Source organism: Engraulis encrasicolus, chromosome 19 (genome assembly GCF_034702125.1).
Source record: "Engraulis encrasicolus isolate BLACKSEA-1 chromosome 19, IST_EnEncr_1.0, whole genome shotgun sequence".
Classification (NCBI taxonomy): Eukaryota; Metazoa; Chordata; class Actinopteri; order Clupeiformes; family Engraulidae; genus Engraulis; species Engraulis encrasicolus.
Window position 1 is genome coordinate 4,900,637 of NC_085875.1, and position 16,879 is coordinate 4,917,515.

General features: G+C 46.6%; 2 protein-coding genes across 5 annotated transcripts in view; both read right to left on the minus strand.

Moving 5' to 3' along the window:
* rock2a (rho-associated, coiled-coil containing protein kinase 2a) overlaps window positions 1-1,388 on the minus strand; it is a 91,271-nt gene extending 89,883 nt beyond the window's left edge. Inside the window, exon 1 of the mRNA XM_063183503.1 lies at window positions 616-1,388. Coding sequence (XP_063039573.1) covers window positions 616-714 — 99 coding nt within the window. The 5' untranslated portion in view covers window positions 715-1,388. The remainder of the gene's footprint in view (window positions 1-615) is intronic.
* Window positions 1,389-12,507: 11,119 nt separating this feature from the next.
* sobpa (sine oculis binding protein homolog (Drosophila) a) overlaps window positions 12,508-16,879 on the minus strand; it is an 83,094-nt gene continuing 78,722 nt past the window's right edge. For 2 of the 4 annotated variants that reach the window (XM_063183506.1, XM_063183504.1), the window contains 2 exons: window positions 15,578-16,879; window positions 12,508-14,086 (listed from right to left, as the gene is read on the minus strand). The exon at window positions 15,578-16,879 is cut by the window's right edge and continues 1,178 nt beyond it. In XM_063183506.1, coding sequence (XP_063039576.1) covers window positions 14,074-14,086; window positions 15,578-16,879 — 1,315 coding nt within the window. In that variant the 3' untranslated portion in view covers window positions 12,508-14,073. Of the gene's footprint in view, window positions 14,087-15,557 lie in introns of all 4 variants that reach the window. The other 2 variants (XM_063183507.1, XM_063183505.1) reach the window with 1 other exon arrangement.

Genomic DNA, 16,879 nt, shown 5'->3' on the forward strand with positions numbered 1-16,879 from the left:
CTGCCTGACCATCTACTGGGTGCCTCTGTGTACATATGCTTAGGTTTTGCTTAGACATATTTGCATGGGCCTAATAAAACCCAGAGATGGGCAACAGCAACACAATACAAAATCAACTTGAAAACCCATGCTGAGATACATTTATGGATTAACACAGGAAAAAATATTTAAACACATTAGGCTACATACACCGGCATACTGGCCTACTGGTAAAGGTTTCCATTACAGAACTGTTCAAATTCCATTGGTGAAGATAGCAGTGGTAGCCTATTAGGCTACAAGAACAGGGATCATTTCAGCCGGCCAGACAAGAAACATATTTTGACATTTCTGCCGATTGGACATTTTGGCATACAGGCTACAGATGGACCAATGTTGACAGCAATTGCGCGGAGAATAGCCTACCTAAACCTCCTCAGGTGGCCGCGCAATAACATTTCAATGTGCGATACAATTACTGTCACATTACAGTAGAAAATGTTACATTTGATTGACGTTGCATCCGAGAGAGGGAAACAAACGTAGCAATCATGTAGCCACCGCTTCAAGGCGATACCCGCGATACCAGGCAGCAAAACAACTCGCCTCATGAAATATACATAATCACAAACTTACCAGTAAACTTTCCAAATTAACCGCCGACCTAGGGTTTTTGATCATGGCCTCCAGTTTCAGTAACCGGTTTTCCATCCTTCTCTCTGCTCCGGACGACATCTTTACAATTCAGTCGTGAGGAATTCAAATATCTATCGAGCTTTCCGTCTTACGACTTAAGTTCACATTAAAAAAAATATTATTTTCTTCTTGGGCAATGGCCGTGGGCCTAGATAGGCTCCGACTCGCCGCCCTCTGAATTTGCCTCCAACTCGTGGTGTCCACAATAAAAGACAAAAATAATCCACAATAGTGGGGGGTCACTCCGCAAACTTCTTCAGTGATCTCAGCCTTGTTTGTTTTTAGTCCGATGAGATCAAACTTCCCCCATCCATGCTCAACAAGAGAAGTCCTGAATCTTTGATGGCGCGATAAAGTTTTGATTTTGAGGGGATTCAGCAACAGGGCGTTTTCTTATCCCCCTCCCCTCCTTTTTTTCGGCGCTTCGCACTACTTGCGCCTAAAATTTTAAAACAGCCGTTCATACAGTCGGTGGTGTTCAAAACCCAGGCATTTCGCATTCGTTCCTGTAAAGTGTAGCCTAAACTCCCTCCGCAACACCGCCCGCGCAACGGAGATGAATGATCCAAATAACAATGTTACGCAAATAAAACGCGCTCCAACCACCGGCTATCCTATCGCGTTCAGCCAAAACCCTTCGTAAACTCTGTCCTCATCTCAAGAGTTGAAAGGGGTTACTTCCACCGTCGGTCCTCCATAGCGATTCCTTGCAGCTCCTGCAGAGCCATCTAATAACAGAGTTGCGCAAACCGGGGACCAGGAAGTCGGTTGGTGATGTGATTCGCGTAGATTAAAATGTTTCTTAACAGTAAACTTCTGTTCGTTGGAAACTAACACAGAACCATCACATACCAAACAAAGATGAAGTACAAACAAATTACATTACCTTTACCACATTTTCTGTGTTCTACGGCCACCTCCTGGAACTAAGTAACTTCTAATAGAACTAAAGTCAATGCGGATTTCCATGTTAACGCTCCATGTGGCTCCATGAGAGCCGCCATTGCTGTGGAAAGATTGGTCCATAGAGGTCTATGGGAGTGGCGTAACTCTGATATTAGATGGCTCTGAGCTCCTGTTGCTCGCGTTCCCTTTCCTCTGACATCAACGCGCAGACAGTACAGCCTCTTTTACCCATGAGCCTTCTCTCTTCTCCGCCGGTGTAGTAAGAGGGCAAGAATGTCCGGCGGCAATGTTTGAACTAAACTCATTCCCAACTCACCAGCCACTGATTAGCTAAACAGCTGAAGCCTTCACAAGGAAAACGAGTACGCAGCCAGAAACCTCCGAAACCATATAAAAGTGCTTGCACACGATGAATGAAGTTTCATTGATGCAATGCTGTGAAACCGGAAATAACTAGGTTGGTTGGCAACTTCCACGCCCGCACTATGAACGAGACCATATTTAGAGAAAAAAAATGCACTGCAAGCACATCGCCATTGGTCACGATTAATAGGCTATATGCATAGGCCTATAGGCTTACTAGACTGTTCTTGTGTTTACAATCCTACAATTCCATTTTTTATAATAATAATAATAATAATAATAATAATAATAATAATACTAATAATAATAGTAACAATAATAAAAACAACAATAATAATAATAATGATAATAATAGTAATAATAATAATGTTGTTGTTGGTGGTGGTGGTTGTGGTGGTGATGGTGGTGTTTAGCTTATTATTGTTGTTGTTGTTGTTGTTGTTGTTGTTGTTGTTGTTGTTGCTGTTGTTGTTGCTGTTGTTGTTGTTGTTGTTGTTTTTATTATGCTGTTAAGGTGTCATTCCAGCAGCCTGGCTATGCAAGATGTAACAACATTTTGTCATGAGATTTGCTAGTTCAAATGCTCATTCTGAAAGGGACTCATAAGACAAATAAGCATAATGCTGCAAAAATGATCAACAGAAGTGCCAGTGTGTGTAGGCTACTATAGAAACTCCATCAGCAGTAAGTCATTTCACATGTTTGTATTATTATCAATATTCAAGTGATTGAAGAGGCCAACATCCTCTAGTATAGGCTGTAGCCTACCTGCAATAACACAGTAGCTACTGCTGGTAAAAAATACAATGATCATTTATACACTACACTGCAGCCAGCAAGGAGCAGCAGCTTTTACCTATCTAGCCACGGCTTTGCCTTTTGTGATACACTAGCGACCTCTTGTGCATTGAGACTTATTGTGCAAATAACAAACTGCAAGGCTGTTATATCATGTTGCCCAGTAGAGGACGCCCTCCTAATGTTTATGGCTCAGTAGCTTTTTAATCTTTATAATAATAGCCTCCAGTTTGATGCTACTGTAAGGGCTAGGGTTGGGTTGGGGTTATTCAAAATGAATGGTCTGGCCTGTGTAGAGGTTAAGGAAGCATATACCCAACAAATAGCCAACATCAACACACAGAAATATTATTTTGATTTTTAGAAAAAGGCTTTCAAGGCCCTCTTAGAATACCTTCATTGCCTATGCAGCATTATGTGAAGTATGGGCAGGCTAGTTACTTCTTGAGGACTTCATACAGTAAGAGTTGAAGAAGGCCTGAGGAAAGCCTGCACTGACGCCTGAGGCCTCCACGTGTTGGCTTTTTAACCAGTTCCAATATGAACTTGCTTAATAAAGATTATTGAAAGCTTTTCATTGAGCAATTTTCTTCGAGGCTTCTGTGATAATGCAATCAATGATTCAGAAATCAACATTTCAGTACTTATACATAGGTGTCATTCAAGTGTAAAGAAATCCTGCACACTGTCCATTCCACCAACAAACTTTAATACAAAGTAGAAGGTCGGATGACCGAAATGTTGTATTAATGTTTGTTGGAGGAATGGACAGTGTACAGGATTTCTTTTCACTTGAATGACAACCCCACTGGGGTAATATCCTACGCAACTGCCCAACTACAGAGGTGTGCAAAAGCGCCTTCTTGAACAATACTTCTAGGTGTAGCAAGCAATAATCACACGACGAATATAATCGACAGGACTTGGAAAAAGTATCACATCCTGCATTTGTTTGGAAACACAAAGCACGCGGAAATGAACAGTTGGTGTGGGCCTCTATTTATTATTTTTAATAAGCAATTCACTGGGTAAAACAAATACTGTTACAACACAAAAAATGATACATTGTAAAGCAAATCTTGGCAACAAGTTTTATAACAACTTCATAATAAAAAGACAAGAGTTTTTTTCTCTTTTTTTCTTCTCTTTTTTTGCAAATCAAGCTGTTCTCTCCCTTTAAATTAGAAAAAGATCAGACAATCACTTTCTCTTTACGGCGCAACTGTGTTGCGATGGATCGTGCCCTCCCAAGAACCTCCTCTCTTCCTCTCTCTCCTTTTATCATTTGCAAATGCAAACACTTGTCATTAATAAATAATACTATAAAATGTTCTGCAAGTACACAAAAAAGTGGAGAATTCACCACAAGGTCAATGTACAGAGGAAGGGTGTGAGGGAGGCAGAGGGCGGGGAGGTGGGTGTAGGGAGTGAGGTGGTGGGAGCGTGGCACGGGATGGAGAGATTTAGCAAAATCTGGGGGATTCATACAAGTCACAGAAAAAGCATCTATACATCAACTCTAGCAAGATAACAAAGTTGTTTTGATATATTTTTTTTGTAAGTTTCGTTTTTAAAAAACAAGTGGGATTTTTTTTTTTTTTTTAAACAAGCAAGCATCTTCATCATTGTCTGATCTAAGGAGCGCACAAGCGAGATTTAAGGCAGCTTTTTCTGTTCACAATTGAAAACATTAAAACATTGTTTTTTTTTCAAAAACAAACATTTAATAAAACAAATGTTTGTGTTGTAATCTTTTGTCATTGTTTTAATCTTGATTTCGCACAATCGCCTCATACTTTAAGAGCAGGAAATCATTGCATAATTCTGACTGCTGTTGTTGTCTTCCCCAACCGATTACCTCCTCTCCCTACACTGCAAAATTCCCCAAAGAACACTTGAATAATGTTCACTATGTCTTCATTTCTTACAATAACTTACACATTCTCATCTCTCACAGACACAAAGTGCGGTGAGTCTGTGATAGATGAAACTTAGTTTGTAGTTCATTTCCCGAAGAAACTTCAGGTTGCTACTGTGGAGGAACCCCTGAAAGTTCACAGAGGAACCAAAAAAGGTCTCAGAGGAGCCTTTACTGTATGTCACAAATGCTGTTGTAACATACCATGGGCATCAACAGCCATTAATCTTCCTGCCCACTGCAGCCACAGTTAGGATGACTAATCAATACATGATGACTGTTCTTCAGTGGTGCTGTGAAGAAAATAGAAATGAATAATAGCACGGCCACGGTATTCTCTCCAAATGCTGACAGAAAGAATAAACATAACAATATGGTGCTGGTATTGATGCTGGATGCACGTGAAAAGAGTAAAAGAAAGTCCCATCTCCCAGTCAAACATAAAATGACCTTTAAAATTCAGGGTATTTGGTAGGTGATATATATAAGTATACGTCAACATTTACAGATTTAAACTGTACCCAGAGTTGGTTGCATTTCAAATCTTAAGTTACTGTATAGATAAATCATCAAATAGTCTGTGTGGATCCTTTCACTCTGTACATTTTGGCATTGATACATTTAACCGCATCAAGGGGGGGGGGGGGGTGCAAATGTGAGTGTGTGCGCCTGCGTGTGTGTTTGTGTGTGTAAATGTACTTGACACTCATGCAACATAATCACTGTCTGCGCTAAATTGTTTCCAGTGTTTTGGCATAGGCCTAACCTTCCTCTTCCTCTTTGTGTGTAGTGTAACTTGCCATGTACCCTCCAAAATGCGGCTACACTGACACCTGCTGGAAATGTTACCAAGTTACATTACTTCTGGCACATCCGTTGTACAGAACAGACCAAACATTGATTTAGTGTTAGCTTTTTGTCAAGTATTTTTACAAATCAGTATAAATTTTCCCCAAGACTGTGTCTACAACTCATCTAGCCAGTTGAGAAACTCGAGCTTAATTTACAACGCACAACACTTTTTTATTTTCGGAAACGTCAGGTGGAACCTGTCGTCTTTAAGGTCAGTTTTAGAAACGTGGCGGTGGCTGGGACAAAGATGAGGTGTGACTTAAAGGTTATGCACTTAAGTCCAAAGCATGAATCAGCAAGCACTGAGTAAGAAGGGGGAGTACATCAGTTGTGGAATACTAGCTATCTACATCAGTCAAGGACAGTGTCAGTCTGCGGTCAGGTTAGCCACACAATCACACACGCACGCACGCGCACACACACATGCACATACACACACACACACACACATCTGCGTTTCTCTCTCTCTCTCTCTCTCTCTCTCTCTCTCTCTCTCTCTCTCTCTCTCTCTCTCTCTCTCACACACACACACACACACACACACGTCTGCCCTCTCACACTTCACAACATACACTTCAACACACAGTACACACACACACACACTGACACACGCACTTAGGGAAAAAAAGACACACCGCCATACACACACATTTCTGCCACACGACAAAAGCTGGTGTCATTGTCTCTCCCACCGCACCACAGTCTCCCACGTCTGTCAGGAACCGCAGTCACTACAACCGTTTCCAGTTCCATCGCTATATCTGTCTCAAACCGTCTCCCGGATACGGTTACAACCAGCAAGGTCGCACAGACATGCACACGGCAGAAACGAAATCATATTTCAATAATCTCCGAGCCAGGCCCCTGTGCCTTTAGAGAAACCTGAAGGGCTGGCTGGCGGCTGAAATGTTTGGGTGCACCGGCGCACTTTACAGGATAATAAATGGCCTGCTTGTCAGTGGAGCATATAGCAGCAGAGAAATGGCAGAGACGTAAAGACATGGCGGAGATGGGCTTGGACTTAGGCTCAGACAGGCCTGGACCGGGGCCAAAATAAAACCCAGGCATTTTAGGCTTAAACTGGCCCCTTGCGCATGCAAGCCATTTTCGTACTTTTGTATATCCTGCTTGACTCAGGCCACTGTCTATATTACTGAAGACGGACCAATGCTGTGCGCCCCCTATAATCTGTAGGCCAGTCCCTATGGGGGAAAAAAAATGAGCAAATGAAAAAAAATATCGGGCCCTGGGGACTGTTGCCAGATTGGGCTGTTTCCCGCCCAATTGGGCTGCTTAGGATGGCCTTGTACGGGTAAAAATAGAATTTAGCAGAAAAACCCGCCCAATTTTTGCAATAGGAATCAATAGAATTGGGCGGGATTTAGTGATTCCAGGCGGGTTTTGAGCATTTTTTGGGCCTCATCTGGCAACTCTGCCCCTGGGGACTGTTGGACCACCGGGAAACTGCCTTGTACAGTATGTCAGACTACGAGTCCAGCCCTAGGCTTGGGAAATGGATGGGTGGCCCGGTTGTAAGTGAAGTGCATTAGTGAGTGAGAGTGTGTGTATTTGGAAACACAAGCTCTCTATTCCCCACAAAGTTAAACACCTCAACCCAATCTGTCTGTGTGTGAGTGTGTGACTGCATACTGTACATGCGTTTGTGTGAGCGTGTACGTAAGCATACATGCAGTACATGTCTGTGTGTAAGAGTAAAGGCCTACAAATGTATATATAGTAGATGTGTGTGTGTGTGTGTGTGTGTGTGTGTGTGTGTGTGTGTGTGTGTGTGTGTGTGTGTGTGTGTGTGTGTGTGTGTGTGTGTGTGTGTGTGTGTGTGTGTACATGTATCTGTGAATAGAGCTTATCAGCCTCTCCATCATAACTGTCATGCCAGTGACCCCTCAGTCAGGAAAACAACAAAGCTCCACCTTTATAAGAGGAGTCATAGTAACACGATGAGGGTAGACAGGACAGCTGAGAACCAGGATATCCAATCAATCCAGTAAAGAAGAACGAAGAAAAAGAAACGTTTTTTCCCCCTCTCAGTCTGCCAGACGTGTATTTCCCTGAGCACTGTGGGGGAAAGTGTGTGTGTGCGAGCTCCAGCCATTTATTTACATACAGAGATCAAATATCTGTCTATGTATGTATTGTCTTTCTGTGTTTGTGTCTGCCTGTGTGTGTGTGTGTGTGTGTGTGTGTGTGTGTGTGTGTGTGTGTGTGTGTGTGTGTGTGTGTGTGTGTGTGTGTGTGTGTGTGTGTGTGTGTGTGTGTGTGTGTGTGTGCAGGGAAGCTGACAGGGGGGGACAAAGGGGTCACTTGTCCCAGGCCCAGGGAGAGAGGGGGCCCAGAATTGGATCCTCATTACATTGTATTGATTGGGTTTGGGGCCCTTTCAGATGTCTTTCTCCCAGGCCCAGCCAAAGCCGTCAGCGGCCCTGTGTGTGTGTGTGTGTGTGTGTGTGTGTGTGTGTGTGTGTGTGTGTGTGTGTGTGTGTGTGTGTGTGTGTGTGTGTGTGTGTGTGCACGCGCGCGCCACAGAGAGGGGGCGGGCAAGATCATGTGTATGAGGGATAGCGAGACAGTGAGTAAGAGTGGTGGTGTGTGTGTGCGTGTCTGTGTGTGTTTGTGTGCGTGTCTGTATGCATTTGTGTGTCTGTGCGTGTGCGTGTGGTCTAAGTATAATGTTAACACAATGTCCTTAGCAGGATATTAAGCGCATGTGTGCACTAGTGTTATACACTACAGCACCAAACTTTGCTCTTTGCTGGTGTAGCAGCAAAAAAAAACGAATATGCAAAGGCCCCTGAACCGTTTAAGGGCTTGAAATCTGGAAAAATCACGAAAAGACAAACGAGCATAAAAAAAAGAGAAACAGAAAAAGAAGAAATCTGAGGCATTAATTAGAGGGGGACACCCGATCTGGCTCCTGGCGTGACTGAGCCGACGCTGAAATGCCTGACCATCAACATGGGCCAGCTTGGGTTGCAGCGAGCTCTCTGAGTCAACAGTCTCTAATCTGAACACTGGTGTCCGGTTCCACTGGCTTTTGGCGGACATAAAGACAGACAGACACAGGGAGGGCTGAGAGTACGAGAGACGAAGGGAGAGAGGGGGAGAGAGGGAGAGAGAGAGAGGGGGGGGGGGGGGGAGAGAGAGAGAGAGAGTAGAGACAGGGGGGGGGGGGGGAGGTCGACAGACACAGGGAGGACTGAGAGTACGAGAGACGAAGGGAGAGAGGGGGAGAGAGGGAGAGAGAGAGAGAGGCGGGGGAGGGGGGAGAGAGTAGAGAGTAGAGACAGGGGGGGGGAGAGGTCGACAGAGAGAGAGAGAGAGAGTAGAGACAGGGGGGGGGGGTCGACAGAGAGAGAGTAGAGAGTAGAGACAGGGGGGGGGGGTCGACAGAGAGAGAGAGAGAGTAGAGACAGGGGGGGGGGGAGAGGTCGACAGAGAGAGAGAGAGTAGAGACAGGGGGGGGGGGGGAAGAGGTCGACAGAGAGAGAGAGAGAGAGAGAGTAGAGACAGGGGGGGGGCGGGGGGAGAGGTCGACAGAGAGAGAGAACATAATGATAGTTGTGTGGAGGGTCACTAGTGATAGTCATATACAGTACAAGCCCACTGAGTTTTCAACTTTTGATGCATTTTATGTTATGTGTTTGTGTCTTTCCATACAAAATATGAATATGCTTACTGGTTTACACATGGTACAGATCACAAATGCCTGTGTGTGTGTGTGTGTGTGTGTGTGTGTGTGTGTGTGTGTGTGTGTGTGTGTGTGTGTGTGTGTGTGTGTGTGTGTGTGTGTGTGTGTGTGTGTGTGTGTGTGTGTGTGTGCGTGCGTGCGTTTGTGCATGTGTGCACAAACAATTATGCCATGGGCATAGATAGATACAGCCGAACTTTTCCTATGACATTTAAAGAGTGCTGCAACGGGGTACAGACAAACACTCTCATATGCACTCGCACTCGTACACACACACACACACACACACACACACACACACACACACACACACACACACACACACACACACACACACACACACACACACACACACACACACACACACACACACACACACACACACACACACACGAAAATGAGTAAAGTAAGGAGCTTTCCAGTAAAGTAACTCCCTGCAGACCGCCATAGGACCCAATGTAAAATGGAGACGAGGAGCCAGTTGAAACGTGTAACAATTAGACCTCTGAGCTTTCATTTGGGGGGGAAAAAGAGAAAAGAAAAACATTTAACGTGAAACCAAATTCCACAGGAAAGAGGTAAAGGGGGAGTGGGGGTGGCTGGAGTGAGATTACACCTCCCTTTGTGTAGCGTCCAAGAGTGGAGGAGAGAGGAGGAAAAGAGCTAGAGAGAGGAGAGAGGAGAGGAGAGAGGGGAGAAGGAGAGGACTGTGAGAGTGGCAGGGAGCAGGGGCGAGATTTCGGTCAACTTTGGTGAGACAGATTGAAAAGAACATGAAAATCAGAGCAGAGGGAGGATTTCACGTTTCTTTCCGTTTCTTTTTTTTTTTCAGGGAAAATCGTTGGGGGAAAACTTGGGCCGTACACAGTGTGAGCTCTGAAATTCTGCCGGAAATCCCACACAAGCAGGGGGAATCTCAACTCTATTTTCAAAGTATTTCTTACCATTCCCATATTTTTGTACTGATGAGCTGCTTGTGACAAGTCATCTGACTGTTTTGATCCAGTTCCTCATGCGTACGTAAAGTTTTGGCTTGAGCGAAATATTGTTTCAAACATTTGTTAGTAAAATGGTTGACCCTACCTGTACGTTTTCAAGAATTTTGGCTGTTTTATGGAGACAGCTCAGTCTTTTGGCAGCGTGGCAAGGACACACACACACTCACACACACACGCACACGCACACACACACACAAACGCACGCACGCACACGCACACACACACGCACACTTACACGCACATGCACACACACAGGCACACACATACACACCACACATACACACACGCACACTCACACGCGCACACACACACACACACACACACACACACACACACACACACACACACACACAAGCTCAAATTTCCAGTTCCGCACACATAGTCACTGAAAGTCAACTGTATTACGGATGTGCTGGAGTGAGAAATTATAACACTAGTGGTTTGTTGGTCTGCAGATACAATATGTATTGTGTATCAGCTTGGCTGCTCGACTTCCTGTGGGCTCAAAGTAAATCTTGGTGACAAGTACTTGGCATCTAAAACCTCTTGGGCCACACTGGCGTATACGTATACTCCAGTGCTCGAGAAAAAGGACATGAAATTTAAGCGCAAGGGTTGTCCTCGCAAATTATACTCAAAAAATGAGTAAACTCTAAAAAAGACAAATTTCCCTCCAGTTTTTTCATCGAAGGGAAATTCTATGACACGTTAAAAGTAACAGAAGACAAAAACCCACAATATCAATTACACTGAGAATTTAGCACTGCATAGATGTAAAGACAGAAGCGTTTTTTCTTTCCTTTTTACTCAGGACGTTTGCTCAGCCTCACCCCTCCCTCACCCCTGCTAAGGTGTTTCTATTGGCTGTCTGAATTCGACTTGACTCATTGCTTGGTTTTCAGTAGTGCAACCCCAACAAATGATTTCACAGCCAAGATTTCAGATTTACCCACCAACAGAGACAGAAAGAAAGAGAAAGGCCTTTTTGTTTTGATTGACTTGTTCACAAAGACAACTTCCTGTAATAATTTCAGGCTATGATAGATTTCTTTGTTGTTGTATTTTTTTTGTCTTTTTGAGCCATCTTGAAGATGGCCTACAAATCTCTCTTGAGCACAGGACACAAAACCCCAGATGCTTCATGGAGCTTATTTTTGAATGCTTTGAATGACAGAGATATCAATCCAGTCCTGTTCAGTCTTGTCGTTTTACATCTTGGGCGGCCTCAATCGAGCGCCCTGATTGGCTGGGGGAGAGCTGAGCCCGCCCCCAATCCTGGGCACTCCAAACTTGGGATAAGGCCTTTCCACATCAGAGCCCTCAAGACCACTCCACAGACAGTCTCAACGCGATGGCACGACGATGGTCTTGGATGATTGATTGATTGATTGATTGATTGATTGATTGATTGATTGATTGATTGATTGATTGATTGATCGATTGGTTGGTTGGTTGGTGTAGGCTGGCTGGCTGGCTGGCACATTGGTGGGCATAAACTGATGGCACCAATGCCTGATGTTGTTGCATCATCAACTGTGGAATGGAACCGTTAAAACGCTACCCAGGGGGTTGCCAGTGGCAGTATTTGGCACCCTTGTTCCTCCCCCAACAACAAAACCCAGGATTTTCTTTTTTTATGCTGGTGAGGTCTCTACCCTGTTTGTCCACAACATCAGTGAGCGAATAACACGCCATTGCACATCACCTTCTTCTTGTCACTTGAAAACCATGTGTGAACAACAACAACAAACAAACAAAAAAGAAAAGAAAAATGGAGAAACAAGAATAGTTTAACACTATCCGTGCAATGCCATTTCCTCTCTATTTTCCTCTCCTTTTCGGCCTCTGATTCTGTCCGTTCGGAGAGGAGAAGGGCCCGGAGAGAGAGTCCCTAACTCCCTCTAACCAACCCCTCCACCCCTCTCCTTGTCACTCAGCCTGAGGAAAAACACTGACAGGACACGAGGATGAAATTTCATCTCCTCGTCTTCACCTTCTCATTTTTTTTCCAACAAGAAAAACATTCCCTCATGATTGTTTTACACCTTCCAGGAGTTCCTCTCTCTCCGTCTCTCCTCTTTTTTTCTTTCTTCTTCTCTTCCTCTTTTTTTCAGCACTCCAATTCATAAACATCAGCTCTGCTTGCATTAGGGGGGCCGAGAGAGGGTGATGGAGGTGAGAGAGAGAGAGAGAAAGAGAGAGAGAGAGAGAGAGAGAGAGAGAGAGAGAGAGAGAGAGAGAGACAGACATATATATATATATATATATATATAGAGAGAGAGAGAGAGAGAGAGAGAGAGAGAGAGAGAGAGAGAGAGAGAGAGAGAGAGAGAGAGAGGATGTGGTAGTCGTAGTAGTGGGGGGTGATTGAGGTCTACTACTCGGTATAGACCTTAGGCCATGTTCTCTTGGCACATGTTCAGTCCACAGCCCAGGCCAGACCAAATGAGGCCAGTACAGCACAGTACAGTACAGCACAGCAGATCTCCACAGCCTCTGTTCCGGGCAGAATGGGCAGTCATGGGTGAGCGGTTAGGGCGTCAGACTTGCATCCCAGAGGTTGCCGGTCCGACTCCCGACCCGCCAGGTTGGTGGGGGGAGTAATCAACCAGTGCTCTCCCCCATCCTCCTCCATGACTGAGGTACCCTGAGCATGGTACCGTCCCACCGCACTGCTCCCCATGGGGCGCCACTGAGGGCTGCCCCCTTGCACGGGTGAGGCATAAATGCAATTTCGTTGTGTGCAGTGTGCAGTGTTCACTTGTGTGCTGTGGAGTGCTGTGTCGCAATGACAATGGGAGTTGGAGGTTAAAAAAAAAAAAAAAAAAAGGCCCTTTACAAGGCCATCCACTGTTGGCACCAGTCAGCGCATAGGGGGTCTTTTGTGTACTACACACACACACACATACACAAAACACAACCTTTTTGTTTCCTCTTCTTGTTCTTCCAGACATGTCAGACTGGTGTCCATCACCTGTGTAGTGATGTAGGAGCTGCTGAGATGGTAGGTAGAGGGTGAGGCCCTACTTTGGAGGCCTGCTTCAGCACTCTGCCTGCGGCACATTACACACACGCGCGCGCATGCACATACATGTGCTTGCGTACACACACACACACACACACACACACACACACACACACAGAAGGGCCGGGCCTCTAGCTCCTCCGGTCGTCCGGAACGGCCGAGGGGGCTCTGTGTGTCTGGGGAGGATCACGTCTCAAGGTGGAGGTGACGGGGTTAACGCAGGAGGAGGATGACACTGTGGCAAAGGAATGTCTCTAATGTGAGAAATGTGAGAAGAAGATTTCTGGCCTCCCCCCGGCAGTAGGGATAAGGGTTAGGGGGGTATCAGCATTGGTGGTGGTGGTGGTGGTGGTGGTGGGTTCCGATATGTGATGGGCTCCAGGGAAGCTGACAAGGGGGGACAAAGGGGTCGGCTGTCCCAGGCCCAGGGAGATGAGGGGCCCAAAATGTGGGTCCTCATTACATTGAATGTATAGGGTGGGGGGGCCCTTTCAGATGACTTTGTCCTGGGCCCTGCCAAAGCTGTCAGCGGCCCTGATGGGCTCTGTCTGTGTCATCGGGACTGGGGCGCTGTCAGTCTGTGCCTGCCTGGGCAGAGACAGGTGATGGTGGTGATAGTGGGGGGAGAAGGAAAGCAAACAGTGGGGACAGCTGGGTGATGTGGTGTGGCCATGATGTGTTCCATGGCTCTGCTGTGCTGTGCCCGTGGTGGTGTTTGTGACGGTGGTGGTTATGGAGGTGGCTGGACGAGAGGTGTTGTGATGGCAAATGGCTGGTGGCTGCTTCTATGGGACTCTCCTCATTCCATCCTCATCTCGTTGGCTGTTGGTTGTCATTTGTCAGAGCTGAGAGAGAGAGAGAGAGAGAGAGAGAGAGAGACAGAGACAGAGACAGAGACAGAGAGAGAGAGAGAGAGAGAGAGAGACAGAGACAGAGACAGAGACAGAGACAGAGAAAGAACAGGTAGAAAGAAACAAAGAGACAGAAAAAGAAGAAACAGAGGAATGAATAATCCAATCAATTCAGTACAATGCATTTTATAAATTTGACTAGCAATATTGCCACAAGTGTGTGTATTTAGGTATAGAGCAACTTACAGCACTTTTAATACCTCTCAACCTCTCAATAAAAATGTTCTTCAAAAGCTCATCTGACTAACCACGTCTATTTAATCAGTCAAGCTCAATTCAAATACTGTGCCTGCAGCAATGTGCCTACAACGCAATTAATAATGCAGGGAGTCATATTGAGAATTCATAACCTTGTAACGAGAACTTGACTTGGTACACACGGATCCAGATGTACATCGTCAACCTGTTCTCGTTTTTTCCTTTCTTTTCTTTTTTTTAAAAAAAATTTGCATTGCAAACATGTTTTATTCATGATACATGTGTTATCAATCAAATCTCCTCGACAGCTGACATCAATGCTCGTGTTTTTCTACAACAGGTGGTCATGGGCTTGCGGGTTCTAACGAATGTGTGTTTGCTTTTTTTAACCACATACGGTACAGAATTCATGAATTTTTAATAGTTTTTTTGTTTAAGTAAACCAACTGCACGAAATACGACCTCTGTCATGGTGTGAGGGCATATGTCATGATTATTTTTAGTTTAGTTAATTTTTATTGTATTTTTATTAATTGTGATTTCGTTATTAAAGACAAAAATGACGAATTCAGTTCTGGTAAGAGTACATAACCAACTTAACTACTACATGTGTCAATATACCGTAGTAGGCAACCCGGCTTCAGAAGTTATTTTAGGAACACCAATTTATTGCTGCAATTTACAAGGACAGCAGATTGGTAACGAACCGCAAGTTATTGAAATCATCTGCATTTCCTGTGAGCATTCCTACTCATCCAGTCATTAAATCCCATTGAATTTGACGTCTTCTTTGGATGTCTTGAGTTGCTTATAATGCAACTGTTTGGACATCTGTTTGAAATGTGTGGTGCTAAATTGTAGCTTCTATGGGGATGCATGGGCCATCTCTCTGTATTTTACTGTCAATGAGAGACAATTTTACTTCCAATATCTAGGGTGGCAGAAATCAGAAGGAGGGAAACTACTAAGATTACTAGACAGACTACGCTGGCGACCCAGGTTCGATTCCGGCCCAGATCATTTGCAGAACCTTCCCTGTCTCTCTCTCCCTGCTAATTTCTTGTCCCTCTGTAACTGTCCTGCCCCAGAAAGGCATAAAAAATCTTTTTTTTAAAGAATCAGGGAACTGCAAAACATTTTATAAAGACAGAACATGCACCCCTAATGCCCACCAGCTTGCTGTCAGGTACAGTAAGTAAATACCCACCTGTGTGCGTCTCCTCTCACTTGTTCTGATTGCGGATGCGCAGGCACCTCCTCTTGAGTGGCGGCTCCATCTCCGGGGGGCCCGTGGCCGTCAGCGGGGGCGCCAGGCCGCAGGGCAAGATGGTGGCCCCCGTCTTGTCGGCCCCTGGCTTTGGCACGGGCTGGATGACGCAGCCAACCTTGTTGGGTGGCAGGTGGGTGGGCAGCGCGTACGCATGTTCCTCGTCCATGACGGCCCCGGGGTCCCCTCCACCGGCTGCCAGTTTAGGGTCCCCGCCGAGCCCTCCTCCTACGACCCCACCACCCCCACCGCCCACCACTCCTCCCGCCTCCTCGGGGTTGGCTGCGGCGGCAGTGGCGGTGCCAGTGGCGGCAGCGGCGGCGGAGGACCCCCTCTTACCGGCGGCGTCCCACTCGGCGGCCGCCGCACAGCTGTTCTCCTTCAGCTCCTCCTCGCTCTCCAGCAGGGCCGCGGACGCCGGCTCGGCCAGGAGGGGGCGCTGGTCAGACGCGGAGGCGGTCACCATCCGCCGAGCTCCGGCGAGCTCTAGCGACGGAGCCCCGCCGCCTCCGTTCACGATGACGTTGCACGGCGCCGCAGAGCCGAGCTCCACGGCGGGCGCAGGCGTTGGTGGGGCCGGGGCCGGCAGGGCGGGGGTTCCGCTGCATGTGATTGGCTGGGCTAGAGGAGGCGTGGCCCCACAAAAGGACGAATCACCACATGGCAGGACCACCGCTGTAGAGTCTAGAGCATTGTCAGCGTCCCTATGGTCGCTCTCCTCCCCTCCTCGACCTGTGGCGGTGACGGTGCTACTGCCACCACGCCCATTACCACCACCGCTGCTGATGTTTGCACTCTGCTCCGTCCGCCTGGCCTCCGCCTCCCCCGATGGCACCATGGGAGTCAGCAGGCTGCTCTCAGCCTCCACCTTCACCTCCACACTGGGCACCGTCCGCTGGATCACCAGCTGCTGCCGGGGTCGCCGGCTCGTGGTCAAGTCTATTACGCCTTCTGAAGGTGCGGCGGCTGTTGGGGCTGAGGCTGCTGGGGAGCTGCAATGGGAGCGATGGGAGGAGGAGGAGGAGGAGGCGGAGGAGAGAGAAGAGAGGGAGGAGGTGCAGGTGGAGGAGGAGGAGGATGAAGAGGTGTTGTTATAAGTACCGCCACCTCCACCTCCACTACCACTACCTCCAGGGCTTTCGACCTTCACTGTCAAGTCTACCACCCCGGGCCTGTTGCTACTGCTGCTGCTGCTGCTGCCTCTCTCCGTGCCCAGTGAGTACCCAGAGTAGCCCGGGGAGAGAGTGTCCGTGTTGGGAGAG